Source organism: Ceratotherium simum, chromosome 16 (assembly GCF_057802395.1).
Source record: "Ceratotherium simum simum isolate JZ-2026a chromosome 16, ASM5780239v1, whole genome shotgun sequence".
NCBI lineage: Eukaryota > Metazoa > Chordata > Mammalia > Perissodactyla > Rhinocerotidae > Ceratotherium > Ceratotherium simum.
In genome coordinates, this window is record NC_141915.1 from 37,532,607 (window position 1) to 37,553,875 (window position 21,269).

At 48.7% G+C, this 21,269-nt stretch overlaps 1 protein-coding gene and 1 long non-coding RNA gene across 2 annotated transcripts; both read left to right on the forward strand.

The window, feature by feature from the left end:
• The first annotated feature begins 4,860 nt into the window (after positions 1 to 4,860).
• HOXB1 (homeobox B1) lies at positions 4,861 to 7,353 on the forward strand. Its single transcript, XM_004434625.2, has 2 exons — positions 4,861 to 5,557; positions 6,016 to 7,353. Exons 1-2 carry the CDS (start codon positions 4,981 to 4,983, stop codon positions 6,342 to 6,344), a joined length of 906 nt encoding a protein of 301 aa, XP_004434682.2. The 5' UTR covers positions 4,861 to 4,980; the 3' UTR covers positions 6,345 to 7,353.
• Positions 7,354 to 7,887: 534 nt separating this feature from the next.
• LOC147915001 (uncharacterized) lies at positions 7,888 to 17,144 on the forward strand. Its single transcript, XR_015554593.1, has 2 exons — positions 7,888 to 8,021; positions 16,654 to 17,144. It is a non-coding gene; the product is annotated as an uncharacterized LOC147915001 (long non-coding RNA).
• The last annotated feature ends 4,125 nt before the right edge of the window (positions 17,145 to 21,269 follow it).

A 21,269-nucleotide genomic window follows, 5' to 3' on the forward strand; every position in this document is an offset into this window, starting at 1 on the left:
AGTGCCAGGTATTCAAAAAATATGAGTATTAAGAAGTGTCCTAGCCAAGTTTTCCTCTTGCTTTGTCCTCTGCCACCTTCCCCAACATTTGGTTATGTTTACTGTTGTTTGAAAAAGAGGAGGACATTTTATACAAAAAGAACCACCAAATTTCTTCTTTGACATGGTGTACTAGACTTTAAAAGTCCCCTTTAGTGAGGTTTTATTTGGTTGCTGGGGCATCAGAGCATAGGGTACAAATTCTGAGTCTCCCTAAACAGCCCTGTTAAATTCCCTACCCACTTTTCCACTTGTCTCTGACAAGCACTCGATGGCCGCACTGTACATCTTCCTGAAATGTGCACTGGTCAAATACATGTCCTCAGCTTGCAGAAGGTAGCCTCTAGGGCCCATATCATCCCCTCCACCTACTGTGGCTGGTGTGGCCCAAACCCTCCACTGACCTCTCCAGCCCAGCTCTGCCCTCCTGCCCCCTCCTCCTCCCATCCCTTTCTCCATGCTCAGTGGTAAGGCAGATATTTAGCCCCTGAAGAACGTCTAACAAACTGCTTCCTCCTCCATGGGGAGAGTCAACAGTGAAATAGCCCTCTTTAAACCTTCTCTAACTCCCGACCACCACAGAAAAATCATTCAGATACAAATTCAGCTTGATCAGTGTTTGATAAGGTTTCCAAAGTGAATATTTTGGCCCAAACTACCACACTTGGATAAATCCAATTAAGTAGAAAATTATTTCAATTCTTCATGTTGCTCTAATCTTTCCTTTTAGAAAAATCTCAACTCTCTGACTTAACCTTTCACTCCAGATGAAAATTTACATCCTGTTGCTCTGTCTAGATCACAGAAGTCAGGTTCACCCTTACCCCCGGGGAAGGACAGTTTCTAAGATAAATCCCTCAAGGAAAGAGAGACAACATCCTCCCTAGAAAACTTTTCCCAAATATTTGGAAGATCAGGAAGTTCTTGCTAATATCAAATCTCAAACCTTTCTGCTGCAATTTTCATCATTTGGATTCTTTATAAATACATAATATTAGGCTTTAGTTTTCAAAAAACTCTTCATCTTAGAAGAAAATCCTTTGCCCACACAGAGCCAACCTTCTCAATTCTCAATGAATTACATATTGTACATATTGTATAATATACGGCGATATGTTACATGAGAATATAGCACATATGCTATTTTCCTATGACATATTTCCATATTTTAATATGCTAGTTATTGAAAAACATAAGACTGACTCATACTATTTCAGAATGTGCACGTAATGTTAATATCATACATTTATAGAGTTCTCTATGGTTTGTATTTTCTTGTTTGCTTTAATCCTACTAACAATGCAGTCAAGTAAGTAGTATTAAACCCATTCTTCTTTTCTGAGGCTGAGACTCAGAGAAGCCAGGAAACTTGTCCAGGGTCAGAATGCTAAGAAATGGCCAAGCAAGGATTTGCACCCAAGTATTCTGGCCCCCAAACCTAGTAGTCTTCCTAAGATAATATGCATCTCCCACAGTCTACAGCTCTCAACCAGATTCATGACAGTTTAATCAGCTTGCGTTAAAAGAAGAATACCACTGAATTCAGATTCCATCCTCCTTGCAAACAGCAAGAAACATCTCTTAGAAAAAAAAATTAAACCCTTTTAATTTTTAAGTTCTAACCTTTGATCTCGGGTTTCGCCTCCAAGATCTGGGCTGGGGAGAGCAGGCAGAGAGACACTTAAGGGACTACTGAAGGAACTGTTCAGATTGCTTTTGCCAACCCCCAGCCAAAGCAGCTTCCTCCGCAGAAAAGGCCAGAATCAGGTGTCAACTTCTAACACATCCCCGTTCCAATTAGAATGGTTCCCCTGCCTGCATTCTCAGTGTGATAAGGACCAGCACCTCTCAAAGATAATTCAGTTTTAAACATGCCTATGTTCTCCATGCTCTCCTATATGTCTAAGAGGATTATATAAACGGGGGAATCAACTTTATTTCACTTTGGTGTTGGTCCACCCAGACCCTCTCTGGTGAATTTAATTTGCTCAATCAGGAGGTCCTGTCGCCCACAGGTTACTCCAGATATGGATTCCTTCTCTTGGTTTGTTTGTTTTGTTCTGCAGTCAGCTGTGGGCTTGGCAAGGAATCCAGGCACCAAAGACTTTCTCCTCAGGCCAGAGGCTAGTGAAGCTTCTTTTAAGGAGGAAGAGATTTGGGAAACTAGGCGGCCGAGTTTCTTTTTCTCCCAGTCCTTTCTGCTGGGGCTGGGAGCGCCAGCAGGAATTTTGGAACGTTTTAATCTTTCTGCTCCACAAGGGAAGGTAGCAAGACTCAGGGATGAGTTGGAGAGCATAGAGAATTTGGAGAGCTGAGTCTACAGCAACGACTGAGATTGACAGTATAACTCGAGGCCCTTTTGCCCCACCCCTTATCTTCTTGTCATTAATAACAGATGGGTGACTTCAGTTGTTACTAGGGAGACTGCATTTCCCCAACTCCCAGACAGATTTCTGCACTTTTATTAAACTGATCTGGAACTCACTTCTTCTTTAGACCTCCGATTGTTTCCTTAATTAGGAAGGCAAGGGAGGAGGTGAGCAGACTCTCCCTGGGGTGAGAGAAAGGTGGAAAGTGAAGAAGCCTCAAGTCTCTCAGAAGCAGGGCAGCCAGGTCAAATATAGGCCCAGCTCAGATTTGGGGCTAGAAGAGAAACCCCAGTTCCCTACACCCTTCCTCTCCAAAGGCCTCTGTGGAGAACATCTTAAAGTGAGAGGGAAAAGTTGGGAGAACCTACAAACCCAAAAAGGAGTAATAGAAGGAAATATGCTTGCTCTCACCTCAACACTTCTTTTCTCCTCAATCCCTCTGCAGGCCACCCCTGCCCCCATCTGAGTTCTCCTTCCCTTTGTCTGCCCGCATCCCTTTGGCAGTGAACATTCTCTCGCCCTCCCCCATTGTATCTCTCCTAAAGAAGTTACCAGCTGGTCCCCCTCCCCCCAGCTTGTCCTGGTCTGAAGCAGAGTACTTGTGAGGAGGGAAGGGGGCAGGGATCCTGTGAAATGCTTCCAGCTCTTTCATAGTTGGGGGCTAATGGAGGCTCCCAGTTATTAAGCAAAAAGAAAGGTAGTATGATTCTGGTGGTCAAGATAGGAAGCAGGAGAGGCGATTATGAAGGAGAGGCAAAATGAGGAGGAATGGGAAACAGAAAGATGGAGAGACACGGGGACTGAGAGAGACAACTTTGGGGTTCCTGGCAGAGGGATGAGTACTCACCCTGTTCTTTTTGAGGTGGGGAAACCTGAAAAGTTTTGAGGGTTCTCTCTCGACCTGTCCCACCTGCTTTCGCTTCTTCTGAGCTCAATTGTTTAGAGATCCCTCCCTGAACTCTTGCCCTCCTGGACTTGCCCTAGCCCCGGCCCCAGGCCTCCGGCCAGGCAGACACCCTGACAGGTTACAAATGAGCGTGGGTGTTGGATTGCGCCCAGCCCTTGTCCTGGGAGTCTGGAGGAGGAGAATCAATGGGCTCTACCTATGCGCTTCTCTTCCAGTCCCATCCCTGTCTGAAGAGAGTAAAGGAGGCACTTCCTGTTCCCTCCCCTCCCCCAACCCTAACCCAACAGACAGAGAGCAGAAAAAGGTGAGACTCCACTCCTGAGCCTCAGGACCCCCATGCTGATTCTCCCACTCTCTGAGGAAACTCCCTTGATCTATTCCAAAAAATTCCTTAAAAATTTGAGTAATCTCTAAGGTGTAATTGGTACTGAATTTATGAATTTGAGGCTTGGGATTTACGGGGGGGGGCGTGGAGAAAAGAAATGGAGGGTGGTGAAGGAGGAAGCAGAGGAGGGAACTAGAAAATGCAGGATCTACGCTAGTTTTAAACCCTTCAGAAAGAGAATAAAAATTCTCTCCTCTTCACCTGTAAACATCACCTCACTCTGTGCTCATTGTGGCTCTCTGGAGAGATACAGGGAGTTATTTGACTCTGAGTGAGCGAGCCAGCTACAGCTATGGATGGCTAGAGAGAGGATAAATACATCTGCAGAGATGAGTTGATGGATAGGTAGGGAACAAATATAAATATGGAGAGAGATGGACGAACGGAGAGATGGATTGAGACAGAGAGAATATAAAGAGAGGCTGAGGGAGAGAGATGGATGTGTGAATGAGGAGAGAGCGTTTATGCGGAGAGACGAGAGAGAAATGGGGCGTTTCTCATCTCCTCTCCACATTTCTGTTGTCCTGTCTTGCTCCCTGAAATGCCAGGTTCCCACTCCTCACTTAATGAATTTTTCCTCTAGATTCTAGACCGTGCCTCACACCCTTAGGTGCTTTTGCACCCTCTTCCTTCCCAGTCATCCGTTTGGCCCAAGATAACATACCTCACCCGGCTGTCCTAGCCCATCACCCTAAGACAAATAGGGAGAAAGAAACTCAGAGTGGGAGTTCTGGGTAAAGTAAGGAGGATGGATTCCTCACCTCCTGGTCTACAGACTTGAGGGAAAGGCTCCTTGGGGGAGGTGGGGGGAGAATGAAGGGCAGCTGGGTTGAATTTGTCCAAATCTAATAACCCAGGAGCCTGTTGAGGCCTTGGAGATTGGGAGGGGGGAAAGTCTTGAATATTCCTCTAACTTTTCCCCCCTCTCCCTCTGGTTCCTTCTTTCCAAAAGTCTTTGAAGAAAGATGTTTTTGACGCTTCCACGTCGCTCTCAGATGGATGGGCTGCGGGTGATTGAAGTGTCTTTGTCATGCTAATGCTTGGGGGGTGATGGATGGGCGCTGGGGCTGCCAAACTCTGGCCCGCAGCGCCCATTGGCCTGGGAGAGATCACATGCGCCCCTCCACCCCCACTCCCTACCCCCTTCCTGGGGAGCCCTGGCCCAGGCGAGCTGGGCCGGGCCATGGATGCAGGCTTCAGCGCTGTGAAATACTGCGGAAAGGTTGTAGGGCAAGAGGGTGTCTCCCCAAAAAGGGCCGACCCTCCTGAGGCCTCCACGCATGGACTATAATAGGATGAACTCCTTCTTAGAGTACCCACTCTGTAACCGGGGACCCAGCGCCTACAGCGCCCACAGCGCCCCTACCTCCTTCCCCCCCAGCTCGGCTCCGGCTGTTGACAGCTACGCAGGCGAGACTCGCTATGGCGGGGGGCTGCCCAGCCCCGCGCTCCAGCAGAACTCAGGCTATCTCGCCCAGCAGCCGCCTTCGGCTCTGGGGGTGCCCTTCCCTAGCTCCGCATCCTCGGGGTACGCGCCGGCCGCCTGCAGCCCCAGCTATGGGCCTTCTCAGTACTACCCTCTGGGCCAACCGGAAGGAGATGGAGGCTATTTTCATCCGTCGAGCTATGGGGCCCAGCTAGGGGGCTTGTCCGATGGCTACGGAACGGGCGGAGCCGGCCCAGGGCCATACCCTCCGCCGCAGGCCCCTTACGGGAACGAGCAGACGGCGAGTTTTACACCGGCATATGCTGATCTCCTCTCCGAGGACAAGGAATCTCCCTGCCCGTCAGAACCCAGCACCCCCACGGCCCGGACCTTCGACTGGATGAAGGTTAAGAGGAACCCTCCCAAGACAGGTAGGGCTCAGGCGTGGCCACCCTCTCTCCGGGGCCCAAAGCGGCCCTGCTGCCCCTGCACTGAGGTGTTCTGGGCCTGGGCTAGGTTCTCTCGGAGCTGCCCTGGAAGAGTCTGGTAAGAGCGCTCCGCCCGTCTGAGGTCAGGTGGGGTCTCCCCATTCAGTGAGTGCCCAGTTACCCTCAAGACTGTCTCCAGGCACACCCCAACTTCCTGATCTGTGGTCCCAGCACAGGCCCAGGACCCATGTGCGTCAGGGGCCTGGGGGATGGAAGCGTGGTGGAGCTTGCTCTAGATTTGGAGATCACCTTGTGGGGTGGTGCTTGGTGATCCATGGGAACTTTGAGAGCTGAACTTGGACAGAATGGTGAATGGGGGTGCAGAGCTGGCCTGGGAGGAGGAGGAGGGAGGAGAAAGAGGTGAGACAACTGACGTGGCCCTTCTCCTGCCCCGCCCCTAGCGAAGGTGTCGGAGCTGGGCCTGGGCGCGCCTGGCGGCCTCCGCACCAACTTCACCACGAGGCAGCTGACCGAGCTGGAGAAGGAGTTCCATTTCAACAAGTACCTGAGCCGGGCCCGGAGGGTGGAGATCGCCGCCACCCTGGAGCTCAACGAAACGCAGGTCAAGATTTGGTTCCAGAACCGGCGCATGAAGCAGAAGAAGCGCGAGCGGGAGGGAGGCCGGGTGCCCGCAGCGCCTCCAGGCTGTCCCAAGGAAGCGGCTGGAGACGCCTCCGACCAGTCGGCATGCACCTCCCCAGAAGCCTCGCCCAGCTCCGTCACCTCCTGAACTAAACCTCCCAACCCACGAGGCTCCCCCGCACCGGAGCGCCCCGGTCCTGCCCTCTCCTCCGCTCTCCCTAACCCAGGCCTCGGCTTTAGGGCGATCCTCACCAACGCAGGGGGCGCCAGTTTAGGGCTGCCTTTGGGGTGAATAGGGAAACACTTTTCTCCGGTCTAGGCGGGGTGCTGATGGCTGCGGATCCTACAGGACCAGAGGCATGGGAGACACTGAAACTGTCAAATGTGGAGAGAAGGGCTTCCTTCCACCTTTGATCTGGGCATCAGCACGTGGGTGGGGTGAGAGCAAGCAACATCCTCCAGGATTCTCCTTTCCCTTCCAACACCAGTTTATTCAGTTCAGTGCCTTTGAGCTGTGAGGACTCTCCCCATGCACTCCTATCCTAACTCCCCCTTCTAGGCTTGGAACAGAGAGAAGGCCTTGAAGTTTCCTGTGTGGGAAGTGTTTGGGGGCCGGCATATTACTAATGCTTAATCTCTTCCAGTCACCACAGACCTTACAATAGCACCAGCTGCCTTGTGACTGACCAAAACTCTCCCCAGTCTAACCCTATGAAACCCCTCCCTGCACATTTGTATTGCACTAAGGCAGCCTCCAGAGGTTGTTTTCTGAGACCTGCCTCCTCCCACCAGCGACCTCATCTCCAAGCCACCAAAGCGTTTTGGAACTTGGTACTCCAGAGACTTGTGGAACGTTGTGTGGGGCCTGCCCCTAGCACACCTCTACCAGGAAGGCGCAGGCATGCCCCCACTAGTTCCTCCCCTATTTATTGCCTCCTGGAGAACCCAGGACCCTCCTCCCCATCCCTAGCCCTACCCCTGGGGCAGCTCAGGGAGGCCCTGGTGCAGAGAGGGCTCCTAGCAGCAACAAGCATTTCTCTGAACCTTGGAGACAGTGGAGGCACCTCCTGAGTTTCTGGAAACCTGAGCCCCAAGCAAGCCGGGCTCTCTCTGTACCTCCAACTACCTCATTTCAATAAAGTCTGTGTTTCCCCCTCTTCCTGCCTGCTTCTGCTCCTCTGCCTCACTGTAGAGAAGGCTTCATACTCAGGAGCCCTGGGGAGAGGTGAGGAAAGACTTGGTGCAGGCTGGTTGGGCTGGAAAGAGCTGAGCTTTAAGATCTCATCTGGATAAAAAGAAGGGCTTACTGGGTGCCCATGAGAAGCATAACTGGGCCATAGGCCTCCAGGTCTGACAGCATTCAGTCCTCGGGTTAGTGGGGTCAGTGGAGGAACCAGGAAAGACCTGTAGGAAAAAGGTGGTGGGGAGGAAACAGTTCAGAGAGGGTCCTGAGAGGAAGGCAGGAAAGGAGAGAGACGGATCTGTTTGGAGACAACTGAAAAGGGTGTAAAAGGAGGAGGAAGTGCTGGGGAAGGCCCCCTTACTCCTTACCCCAACTCCCTCCGGCACGCCCAGAGCAAGGCCTGGCCTAGGGTGGCGCTCAGGAAATGTTCGCTGAAGGAGTGAAGCGGGGTGGGGGTGGGGAGGGGGCTGTGTAATTTCCCCACCCCCGGCCAGTTCTTGCTCAGAGAAGTCAGAGGATGGGTCGCTGACAAACTCCAGATTGGCACCTCCCCATTCCTGCCCACAACGGGGACTTTGGGACATCGGAAGCCTGAGCGGCTGGGAGACTCAGCCCTCGAAGTCCCATTCCCCCGGGCTCAAGGTGAACGGCCTGGGTCTCCCGGCGCAGGACCGCAGGAAGGGGCGAGTGGGGTGGGGTGGGGGTGGGGTGCGGGAGAAGGGGAAGGCAGCCCCAGGAGGGGTCAGGTTGGAGGACCTTGGTGGGGGGGGACGGGGAGGGGCGGGGGAGGAGGCCGAAGTAAATCCGAATCCCGCGCGCTGACCTTTTTACCTCGAAGTGCCCGTGGGCTTTCCAAACAAGCCAGCAGCGCGCCCGCGGGGGCACCTATTGTCTCGGGCGGGTCCCACTGACAAACCTTTGGTCCGCGGAGGCGGGGGGCCAGGGCTCAGGAAGCTCTGCGACGGCCCAAACCGCCATCGCTCACTGGCCCCGCAGTGCCGTCGAGATGACACGGGCCTGCGGTGTCCGGCCCGGGTTATTGATTCCAGTTACCCGCGGAGCCCAAAAGCCCCGGGGCCGGGACAGCCCCCCCCCGGGGGGGGTCAGCGGGACCAAGGAGCATTTATCCACCTCCTCATCTATTTAATTCTGCACCTTTCAAAGGAAGAGAGGCGGTGAAAAGGACCAGGAGTGTATGTAAGAAACGCTGAGCATTTACTTCCTAATGAAATCGGTACCGTTTTAAGGAGAGGCACCATTATCAATAATTGCACGGCCCAGCCGGAGAAGAAGAGAAGTGGGTTGCAAGAGGAAGCCTAGCTTTGCCAGAGGCTGCTGTCTTGCCCTCTGTCTTCAAAAAATCTAATAACTGCTTTTCTGCGTTTAATAGAAATTGCCACCAAGATTGGCTTCCCCAAAGGGGTCACGCTGAGAGAGGGGACAGAGCAAGTGTCTGTGAACAAGATTTCCCTTGCTTGGGGCCATTCAGTGTAAGCTGGTAGAGCCTTCTGGTTGGAGTATTCCCGGGTCCTGCAACCTTTGGACCAATGGGTAGGAAAGTGGGGGAGGAGGAAGGAGCAGTGGTTAGAGCAGGAGCATAAGGATGATGGAACTGGGCCTCACACTGGGGCTGACAGGTCCTGGGGGAAGCTGGCCCATTTGATTTTTGGTCATAAGTAGAAGGAACCATCAGATTCCCCCAGGGAGGGGCGGGTACAAATCAATTCTCTGTTAACAGAGGGGCGGGCTCTAAATAATCCACAATAAATCTGAGCCTCCCATCTCCTTAGATGCAAAAATCTTGATCCCTTTCCTGCTTGGCGCTTTCCTAAAACCGTACTTGGAATTTGAGGCCCCAGACTGGTCTACACAGAAGGCATTTATTTGGAGAAAGAAAAGATCACTGTGTATTTTCCTATCATGAAGGGCAAAGGAGAGGATGGTAAAACAAACAAAAACACATTTTGCTGCAATTGAATTAAGTTGGCAGCCTATATTGTTAAACTTTCCAGAATAGATGCCAAACTGCTTCAGTCATAGACTCCTCCATGCGTTTCAGATAGGTGGGTTTTTCACAGCCCTTGAGGGAGTGGGGGGGATTATATTTACCAGGAGATCTGAAAGTGCATTTTCAGCAAAATTTGAAAGCCCCCCGCTCCCACACCTCCAATTACCAGATCTCAAAAAAATCTCCTGTTTTGAGAGATTTTTTTTTCTTGATTATTCATGGGAGGGAGAATTCTTCTCAGGGCTGGTTGAAAGTTTGTCAAGGTTTCTGAGGAGCATCTCCCAGCCCCTCCCCCACCATCTGAGGGGGGCAGTTAAGCTTCCACTCCACTCAACCCTCTGCACCATCTGTTTCTCAGCCCCAAGTGTGAACTTTTCCTCTTTCATTTGCCTTTTTCTTCAGCGTTTGTTCTCCCAACGTGAGGCCCTTTGATCTCCTGAACAAGAGAGACAAAAAAAAAGAGATTTAAAAAACCCTGAAGTTCTTCTTACTTTTAATGTGGGTTGCTTTGTTATGAACATTGCTTGCACCAATACCACGGGGCTGCTGGAAGGGAGTTGGTGCGATGGGGAGTAGAAAAGGGTGTAGACGGGGAGGCTGGGGGCACCTCCAGATGACTGAGATAAAGGAGATCCAGATGAGCCTGAGAGGAAGGCCACGGAGTTGGGGAGATGTCCTGGGTCCATATCCTTCCAGCCCTGCCTCTCACAGCCTGTGGCCTCGGGCAGGTTGCCTAGTTCTCTGTGCCCAGTTTCATTATCTACAAAATGGGGATCATAGTAGTACCTACTTCGTAGGGTTGATGTTGGGATTAAATAAATTAATATGTGTAAATGCTTGGAACTGTCCCTGATAAATAAATGTGCGCTATGGTACTAATTACCATTATGAAAAGGGACATGTTCATTCCCCTTTCTATAGTCCCTAATCTATTCCCGGGCACGTCTTGACCCTGTGGGATGTGCACACACTCTCACTTCTCACACTCATATCTTGTTTGATCCCTGATAGGTGTATGGGCCTAGAGACAGGTTATGGGGCTAAGTACAGGTAGAAGGGGCTCCCTTCTTAGCAGCTGAGAACACCTCAAGTGGGTCTGGCTGAGACCTCTTCCTTCCCTTTAGGTCTCAGCCTACTCACCTGTGGAAGAGGAGAGTTATCCGGGCCTCTTTCCCTCCCTCCTTCATTGGGAGGATGGATGAGAAGTCTTGAACTTTGAGTTCCTGATTTAGAGCAGTGGAGGGCAAGGGTTCAGAAGTGTAACTTGGTTTTCAATGTAGTCTCCTCTTATTAGCTAGGTGAGCTTATGCCAGTTATTTAATTTCCCTGTGCTTGCATTTCATCAGATCTAAAATGAAGGACAGTGAAGAATAAATGAGATATATGAGACATGCTTAGAGACATGCTGGATGGAATCCTCCAGCCTTGGTCCTCCTGCCCTGCACCTGCAGGCCCACCTGGTACCATAGCCATCAGACTTGTTGCTAGGGAATAAAATACAACAATTATGAACAAAAGGGTTGGGGTAGTCCCACAGAATACAGGTTTACAGAAAGTACAGTGTCATAAGGAGACACGCTCTTGGCAGGACAGCCTCATTGCCTAACTCTGGAAGCACATTCTCACTGTAGTCCAGGAGACTGGCACCCCCAGCAGTTGTATCAGATTTTTTTTTGATGGTTTGGTCCTGGTTCTAAGGATTTCCTTCCATGACTTCCTTTCATGACTCAACCACAATATTCCAGATGCTATTTCCCTGGCTGTCTAAATACTTGATATAATCAGAGTGAGTCTTGGGTGGGACAGGAGTTGGAGATGCAAAATATTTACTGTCCTTTCCTGGGAGAACAGAAAGGCTCAAGCAGCTGCAGACTTCAGCTCAAAGATGGACTTCCTGGCCCTTGCCCACTGTCCTTCTCATCATTAGGAAATAAATGGATCAGATATTTCAGAGAAGAAAAAATTTGTAGGAAGTCAGGAGACCAGAGTTTCCTCTACTAGGGGCTTACTGGGTGTCCTCTGGTAAGTCACTTAACCTCTCTGGGCCTGCTTTCCCAGTCTTTAATATAAGTTGAATTATCCCACTGCATCTTGACTCATCCTTTCATCTGAGGATAGAAGAAGTGGGTAAGAAAGAATGTTAAACTTGGTGGGAGATATGGGGGTTGGGGGAAAAAGCATCCTGTTGGATACAGTCTACTGGCCTAGTTAGAGCTAATTAAAATCACTTTCTGCCCCCAACCCAGCCCATTTCCTTTAAGCTCTCAAAATCACTGGCCTGGGTCCAGACAATTCTGAGCCTTGCAGCCCTTTCTGCTTGGAGGGGAACCAAGGAGGGAGGGGGCCCCACAAAGCATGCGCCCTCTGCTCCTCAGAGGCCCGAAGCTCCCTTCAGTTTACTCTGGCCTGACAGCTCCATTTCAACCCCCACCTTGGAGATGAGGCAGCTCAATATTTACTCAGCCAGAGAGGTTTGCCCAGAAGCCTTGCCTCCCCAGCCTGCTCCTGCTGGTTCTGCTCTGCCACCCCCACCCCTTCCCTTCCTGGTTCATGGAGAGTTCAGCCCTGAAATGGCTTGCAGCCCCCCCAGCCCCCAGCCCTGGTGGAGCCGCCTGTCCAGGGGATTGCTGAGGCCAGAAGGGCGGGGGAAGGGCCCAGGTCGTGGGGTCATGCCCTGGTCTCTCCACTCTTGCTGGACCAGCAGCCTGGGCCTCCCAGAGGAGAGACGACTGAGCGAATGATTGTCTTTTTGGGGAAAGGGTATGCAGAGATTGGCTAAAATGGAACTGTCCGGTTGGGGAGATGATACAAGACTGCAAAGGGCCATGTATCTGCACGTTGTTAGTATCGTAGACTATGTTTAATGGTAGAAAAACTTGGTAAACTTGTAATAGTTTGGACTCTTTTCCCAAAGACACTAAAAGAGCGAATACAATACAGAAGTGACATATATGTTCCCAGCAACCATATATGAAAACAGTCTCTCACCTCCTAACATTCTAGAATGTGAGGTCCATGAAGGCTAAGGTTTTTGTTTTGTTCAGGGCTCCATTTCTAGTGCCTCAAACAATGCCTGGCATATAGTAGATGCTCAGTAAATATTTGTTATATATTTGGGGCCGGCCCAGTGGCATAGCAGTTAAGTTCGCATGCTCTGCTTCGGTGGCCTGGGGGTGCGGGTTCGGGCCCCGGGTGCAGACTGATGCACCACTTGTCAAGCCATGCTGTGGTGGCGTCCCATATAAAGTAGAGGAAGATGGGCATGGATGTTAGCCCAGGGCCAATATTCCTCAGCAAAAAGAGGAAGATTGGCAACAGATGTTAGCTCAGGGCTAATCTTCCTCACCAAAAAAAAAAAACACAAAAAACAAAACTTTGTTGTATATTTGAATAGTGAATATTGAAGCAAAATTCTCCTGTCTAGAAGGCAGGCACCCCAAAAATGGTGTTCTAAAATGATGTCAGTTTCAGATGTTTGATTAGTCCAAGAGTATTTTCATAATCAGTGTAATCATGTGAAGATAATGAAAGTAAGATTAAAGATGGAAGGACTTGGGAAGCGTTTTCTTTCTCTCCTACTTTCCATTGGTTAAAGGGTATCCATCTCAGCAAATGACCGAGTTCACTTTATAGCTTCGGGGAGAGTCTGTGCCCAGGGTTTGCCCACAGACTTTTTGTTTGTTTGTTTTGTTTGGGCTTCCTTTACTTTAGCAAGTGTAAACTCAAGGAAAGACTTTACTTTGGAAATGGAAAGGATTTGAAGGCCCAGCTGGATGTTTAGATTGGTAGAAATGTTGGTAGAAAAGGGACAGAGAAGCAGTCCGTCTGCAGGGAGATCCGGGCTAGGTGCTCTTGTCACAGACAAGCTACCTTTCTCCTCTTCAACCCCCAGCTCAGCCACACGGAGTCTAGTGTCCTTTATACACCAATGGACCAAGGTTTTCTTTTATCTTTTCTAAAAATGTTTGGGATGTCTTCCCCTTCTATGGCCAATGAAGTGCATTCACACAGGGCAGTGCATGAGTTTGTTTGGGTCTGAAAGGGGCAGCGAGGAGAAGCATTACTTTCAGTGCTTAATGGAACTGCAGGGCAAGGACAGCTACCTGGAAGTTTCACAGAGCCCGCAGGATGATCTCCCAGTCTAGGGTGGTCAGTTACCATCATTGAAAATTGTTGAGAGTTGATGACATCCTCTTGCTTACTCCTACCATAGATCTGCCCACATGGATCCTGATCAGAGAAACAGGAACCTGCCTGAAGGCAGGAAAAGGAAAGGGGAAGCTCTCAAGGAAGAAGAAAAGTCACCCGCCAGCCCTTGCTCCATCCTGGGGTTAGGTTTCCAGATCAGGGGCCCCCTAGGAAGAACGAAGTTGAGGGAGGGAATTTCTGCGACTGAAGGAATGCAAAGGTTCCAGCGTCCTGGGCACGGCTCTAACAATTTTGGCCAGAGTTCTCTGCTTCCCCGTTTCAGTCTAGCCCGCAGCCTCTCCCAGGAGCTGTTTTTTCTGGGGCTGGGGATTCTGAAGAGGCGAAATCTGGACAACAAGCTCTACAGCAGGAAAGCCTTCGAGGTGTATGTAAGGAAACACAGGCTGGCAGGAGGCGGGAAGAGCTATCCCACGTTCCTCTCCAGCCCTGAACTTCCATTCCCCTTCCACTGCCTCCAGGTCCTCCACTGTCTCTCCTACTTACACTCAGTCATTTTCCAGAGCTCAATTTTCAATCCCCACACTTGGGCTTGGCAGGAGAGACCCTACCCAGGGAGCTGAAGCTAGAAAGGGTCAGGGGAAGGCAGGAAGGCAACATCTTCCCTGGAGGATGAGTGGGGTTGGGTGGGGTGGGGTAGGGAGGTGTGGGGTGGAGCAAGTCCTGAATCTGGCATGGGGTCTCTATTCAGCAATTCAAATTCAGTAATTCAGGTGCCTTGGAAATGGGGAATTGCAAAGACGCCTTGAGAGGGTCTGCATGCTTGCAGGCTTCCGCCTACAGTGTGAACATTTCAAAACCCATTGAAATCCACACCTTGACACATTCCCACAGACACGCTGGCCCCCCTCACACATTCGCAGACCTTTCTGTAAATAAGCCTTGTTACTTGTGTCCCCACCCAGAAAACAAACTGATCTTCTACACAGCTTTGCAGACGTGGCTGCAACAACCAGAGACAGTGGGCTAGGGAGACAGATATTGTCACCTGCGTGGGGAAAGTTTCTCTCTCTCCTCCCCTCTTTGGAGTTTATATTTTGACTGTAAGTAGTGCAAAACGAAACTTCTGAGAAGTGAGTGGGAAAAAGCAGAGTTCTCGGCATAGAGGTGAAAAGGAAGAGGGCCTTTTGCTAAAAATCCCTCAGTCTGATCTATCTCTACGTGATTTCTAGAATGGAAATAAAAGGAAAGGAGGTAAGAAATTAGTCAGCTCTCCCTGTTCAGTGGTGTGTGGTTAAACTCAGGGGAAAGCAAAAATTAAGACAAAGCAAAACAACAAAAAAATCCCAAACATGACTAATCTCCTATGTTTTCTTCATAGAATACCAAAGATCTGGAAAGCTGATTTTTTTTCCTGGTTTTCATTTGGGTGTTGGGATCCAGAGTTTAACAGGCTTTATCTGAATCTTCCTGCCTTGAGTAAGAAAAAGAGCTGTGTTTATCCCTAGAATTTCATAGTGAAGAACCAAGGAACAGATATGAAAATAAAAGGAAAATAGCATCCAGTTAGAGCCGAATCCCAACCCTAATTTTGGGCTTTTCAACATTTTGAAAAAAATCAAACTTTCAAAAGTGTGTTAAAGAAATCCACCAAAAATAATCTGTCTTCCAAAATCTTCTCTTTGTGAAAACTCTATCTCACTAGAGAAAAATTTGTTTTTAAAAATTCCTCTTTTTGAATAAGAAAAAAGGGGTTTGTCTGCAATCAATATGGGTCTTCCTTCTGTCTCTATTTTTTCTAAGTCAAAGGGATATGAGAGACTGGAACAAATTCAAAGCAAATTTTGCTTTACTCTTTCTCTTCCTCCAGCTCTCTTGCACACAAATCTCCAGAAAAAAAAACAGAGTCTTAGTTTTGCATTTAGTTTCATCAGCACATGAACCTCTTGCTCTTACGTCTTCCGCGCTGGCCAGTGCTAGCTGCTCCCAATGTCAGACTCCTCCCTGGGAAAATAAGAAAAGACCCGATTCCCTCTCTCTCTTTTTTTTTTTTTTTCATCCCCAGAACTTTTAAGTTTAGTTTTCAGTTTTTATTTTATTTTTTTGGTGACAAGTGTAAATGTTTGCTCAGTTGCTGAGACATAACTCAGATTCTTCTTCGGGGCGGGGGAAGCCTGGAGGAGCCCCCTTCCATCCTCTCCTTTCCTCTGAGGCAGGGTTCAAGACCCAGCTTTCCTGCGGTCACAGAGGGCCTCACTCTCCACCCTAGAGCCCCTTCCCCCTGCAGCCCGGGACTGGGAGCGGTTTCCTGAGTCACTGGGTCCACTCTCCAGCGAGGTCTGAAGCCCTTGATTGGGAGAGGAGAGAGAAGAGCTCATAAGGGTCTCTGAAGGGTCTGATTAGCAAGTCTTTCTATACTAGGTGTGCCTGGGGAGAAAGGACTCTCCTCTCCTGCCAACACACACACACACACACACACACACACACACACACACCTGCAAGCTTAGTGGAGGAGTTTTTTTTTTTTTTGTGAGAAAGATCAGCACTGAGCTAACATCCATGCTAATCCTCCTCTTTTTGCCGAGGAAGACCGGCCTTGAGCTAACGTCTATTGCCAATCCTCCTCCTTTTTTTTCCCCCAAAGCCCCAGTAGATAGTTGTATGTCATAGTTGCACATCCTTCTAGTTGCTGTATGTGGGACGCGGCCTCAGCATGGCCGGAGAAGCGGTGCGTCAGTGCGCGCCTGGGATCCGAACCCGAGCCGCCAGTAGTGGAGTGTGTGCACTTAAGCCACGGGGCCGGCCCAGGAGTTTTGTTGCTGAAGGGAATGGAAACAGGGGAGGAAGTTACCTGCAAATCTGCTTCAGGCAACAGGGAGTGGTGTTTATCTCCTGACTTTTGGCAGATGTGGAGAGAAACTCCCACATTTGCCCCCAAATGAGATACTAATCCAGCTTGCAGATCAACATTGCTTTTGGATGTTTTAATGACCCTCTAGCTGCTTCTTAGCTCATCGAGAGAGCTGAGGAAACTACATTGCTGAACTCTCTTCTGTTCCTTTCTTTCTTTTGCCATGCACCCCCTCATCATAACCCAAGAGCCTTTTATTTCTCCTCCAGGTGAGTGAATTTCCCAAGACATATCAGGGCTGAAGTTGACAACTGCTGGGAATATCTTGCTTTTCTCAACCTCACTAATTCCTACCTGAGATGGACTTAGAGGATGAAGTTGAGGCAAATCAAAGTGAAAGAACAACTGAAAGTTTGGAGATGGAAAGAATGGAAAGACCCTGCCCTTTATACCCTCAGCCAATCTTCACTACAACGTCCTGGGCGTGGACACCTCTAGCAATGGAGGGATCATTATTTACAAGGAAGATTCTCCTAACGTCGGACTGCTCTAAATGATAGAAAATACTTCTTTATATGGAATACGGGTTTGCCTCCTTGGGATTTGCACCCACTGATCTTACTTTGCTGCCTTCTGGAGCCAACAGAATGACTCTTAATTCCTTTTCCACATGTTACTCCTCCAAATATTTGAAGACAGCTGTCATGTGCGTCCCTAGGTCTTTCCATCTCTAGAGTAGTACACATTCCTGATTCCTTCATTTGTTTCTCGTGTGACCTGATTTCCAGATCTTTCTTCATTCTGCTCCTCCTTCCATAGTTAATATTTTCTATAAAATGAAGTGTCTAGAACTGAACAGAAAATATAAAGTGTGATTGGATCAGTTCTAAGCAGAGGAGGAATATCATATCCCTTGATCTGGGCACTATATTTATGTTGATACAGGCAGGATACCTTGGGCAGGGAAGGACAATGGGGCAGGCTGGTGGCTGGTGAGAAATGGGAGGAATCCTTTATCTCTCACGAATTGTGTCCATCTACTTGACCTCTGGGGCTGCATCAGTCTGATACTATAATCCGTACAAATGCCCAGGCTCAAGGAGAGAGCTGCCAGATTGGTAACCATTTGTGGGGAACAAACATTTGCTGAGCAGGGTCTGTGTAATTTGTGAGAAGGGAAAGGAGCATTAGAGTAGAGAAACAATGTAGACAGGTGAGAAGGAGAGGCCCTGTTATCTCAAGGGAAGGAAGTGGAGTTGACCTAGGCTAAGGCAGCTACTCCAGTTTGATTCCTCCTTATCGTTGCTATCTAAGAAACTCCACTTCTTTCACAATGCTGTACCCTGACCTCCCTTCTTGGTGGCAGCTGTTATTATTTTTGTTATCATTGTTATTGTTATTGACATTTATCTACTACTTTACTGTTAACCCTGACTTCTCATCACATCTCTGGGAGGTTAGTATGATCATTATTCTCACATATGAGGAGCCTGAGGCTCAGAGAGAGTAAGTAATGTACCCAAGGTCACATATCTGAAAAGCAACATAGCATTTTCTTTTTTTTTTTTTTTTGTGAGGAAGATCAGCCCTGAGCTAACATCCGTGCTAATCCTCCTCTTTTTGCTGAGGAAGACCGGCTCTGAGCTAACATCTATTGCCAATCCTCCCCCTTTCCCCACCCCAAAGCCCCAGTAGATACTTGTATGTCATAGTTGCACATCCTTTTAGTTGCTATATGTGGGACGCGGCCTCAGCATGGCCAGAGAAGCGGTGCGTCAGTGCGCACCCGGGATCTGAACCCGGGCCGCCAGCAGCGAAGCATGAGCACTTAACCGCCAGGCCACCAGGCCGGCCCAACATAGCATTTTCTTTTTCTGCCTCTGGCCCTCAAGAATTTATATATAAGTCCACATATATGGAATATGCAATGATTTAGAATGTCGGCCTCTCTTCCACCTCATCCTACTCCCAACACCACTCCTAGCTGTCAGGTTTGGTTCAGGGTCTTAGGTCACTGCCTTTTTCCTTTTGGAGAAAAGAAATCGAGCAGACTACCCAAATATCCAAGATCACCAGGTTCAACTAGGGAATATCCTTCTCTGTATAACCTTTAAAGATTGAGAATTCCTGCAAATAGAGTCCAAGTCAGATATTGGTTGACTTGCAGATCCTGTGAAAACCTCTAGTGGTCCAGGGTTTGGCCATGATGGGAGGTTTTGCTTTAGGGATCTTCCACTAAGGATCTTCCACGAGGAAGGGTGTCTTCTCCATGTTTGGAAAGATGTAGACACTTTGAACATGACTGATCTTGAAGTTGAAGGGTTCAGGTTTGGTATATTACAGCAAGCCTGAGGACATGGGAAGGGAGCTATTAACACGAATTTGGGAAGAGTTCTCTTTGAGGACACATCTTTCTAAATTCATACGATGGGCATGTGGATGGTATGCTCACATGAATCAGCCTCCCTCCACGTCCCTCCCCTCCACCTTGTTGGAGATCCTGGTCATGGTAGACATATAGATCAGAGCTTTGAAGACTTTGAGGAATAAGCAGACCAAATTCCAAATCTCCACCCCTTCCACCTGTGAGCCTTCCAGCACTGGTCTGCAGAGCCAGGCACAAGGCAGAAGGAAGGCAGAAACCTAGAAGCCATGAGCAGCTTCCCATTCCATAACTCAGCCAGGGGCCCTGGGGACTATAGAGTGGTCCTGATAGTAGAATTGATATGACAGGGAGTCGGGGGGGAGAAAGGAAGAAGAGAGGGGAGGGACATAGAGCCAGATTAGGGGCAGTAGATCACTTGGGTCTGGCGTCTACTCTTCTGCTTTATGCAAATGTTGCTTTAGCCCCAAAGAAGCTGCATTCCAGGACTAGCTTGCTGTTTGTTTAAAAATACGCAGACTTTGCAACCCGTCTGGAAAGCTCTGAAGGGGCTCCTGATAAGGGCATCTCATCATATCCCAGCAGCAGGGCAGTAAATCGAGAACATGCAGAAACATCAAAAAAGCCCTTCTTTGATCAGATGTTGTAAAGAATTTGCCAAGTCTGCAGATAAGGAGATCACTAGAGAGAACGCCTGTGTGAGTCCCTGAGAGCAAGCCCATTTATTTTCTCCATTCTGTTACCTTCTGCTCTCTACATGAGCAGAGCATGCACAACAAGGGGGAGGTGGGTGAGCACTGGTCGTGAGGCCATGCAGCCCAAGTCACACAAGGCCTCCCCTCCCCAGATGCTCAGAGCAAGCAGCATGGGGGGATCTCGCCTTTCCTTATCAGTTTTGAAGTACAAGGCACAGAGACTCAGCGGCTGCCAAGGTAAAAGGCTATCACAGAGCAAATACCTGAATGGGAGAGACATATTTGAGAAAGAACAGATAACATTTTCAACATATTTAGTGATCCCAGCCCGCGTCCAGCTTCACTATCCCCTCACCTGGGCTTTTACCAGTAAAAAGTATCAAACAAGTTAAACAGTTTATGAGAAGGCAGGAGCCAGGCTTCTTACCAGTCCTTTTTTCATGCGTTGGAGCTGGCCTGAAGACAACCGTGCTGAAATAATTGGTCTTGGTAATTTCACAAGCTAAGGGACTGCAAGCACGCGATATTTCACTTACTTTGCAGATAGTCACTCAGCCCCCTGACCAAAGGGAATATCAGTTTTTGCTGAGAATCAGTAAAAATCATTTAACAGCAGTGAGTATGGGAGTGTGGTGGAGAATCTAGAGTTTTGTTTTGGTTTTTTTTGTGAGAAAGATTAGCCCTGAGCTAACATCCAATGCCAATCCTCCTCCTTTTGCTAAGGAAGATTGGCCCTGGGCTAACATCCATGCCCATCTTCCTCTACCTTATATGTGGGATGCTGCCACAGCATGGCTTGATAAGCGGTGTGTAGGTCCTCGCCTGGGATCAGAACTCACAAAACTGGGCTGCTGAAGTGGAGCTCACGACATTAACCACTACGCCACTGGGCCGGCCCCTAGAATTCTTTTTTATAAGGTCAAGTTAAGCCTTCGTGAGTCTCTTCCACTCTCACTTTCATCTCTCTCATCATCAGTCGGGCTTGTTAGCTAAAGAAATGGAGGACAGGGGAATTTCAGTTAATTGGAGGTGATAGTGGAGGAAGCTGAGAGCTCCCCACACACGACAACTTGCAGAGAGGGTCCTGATGCGATCCAAGACAAGCCCATCAAAAGGTAGAGTGAGCAGGTAGGGTGTATTTTGAGGGGTCAAAAATCTGAAATGTACAACCAGAAAGAGATCAATTCCAGGCTGCTAGATCTACAAACGCTCTTAAAATACCAGGATATCCAGGAGGAGAGAAAACACTGAAAACTTATAGTGTGAATGAAGTCACCAGCTTAAAGAATGAGAAGATATTAGGTTTTAGGGTGGGTGCTCTAAAAGTGGGAAGAAGAGAAGAAAGAGAAGTCTGGGTGCTTAAGTGATTCTTTCTCTCCTTTCAGATTTTTGACACATGTTCCTAACATTCTCGGCTTTTCCTGTTTCCTTGAGATCCAGTCTTACCTGGCTACTTGTCCCTCCAAAACATGGCACTCCTTCTATTTTAAGCTCTTCCATTTGCCTGAATGATTTTCTACCCATTCTACGTCTAGAAAATATTTATTTATCTTCCAAGATGCAGCTCAAGTGTCACTCTTCAAGGAAGACTTCCTGCCATCCCTAGACAGAGTGACTCTCTGTCCTTGTTTGCTCTGCCTGTGCCCCGTTAATCCCACTGATGGGCACTTATCACATTGCTCTTATCACTTGTTTACATGTCTATTCATTTTTGTATCCTTAGTACCTAGGAAAAAATATATCTTGTAAATACGTATGAAATATTGAAAAGATAAATGAATGACTATAGGAGTAAAGATGAGACAGA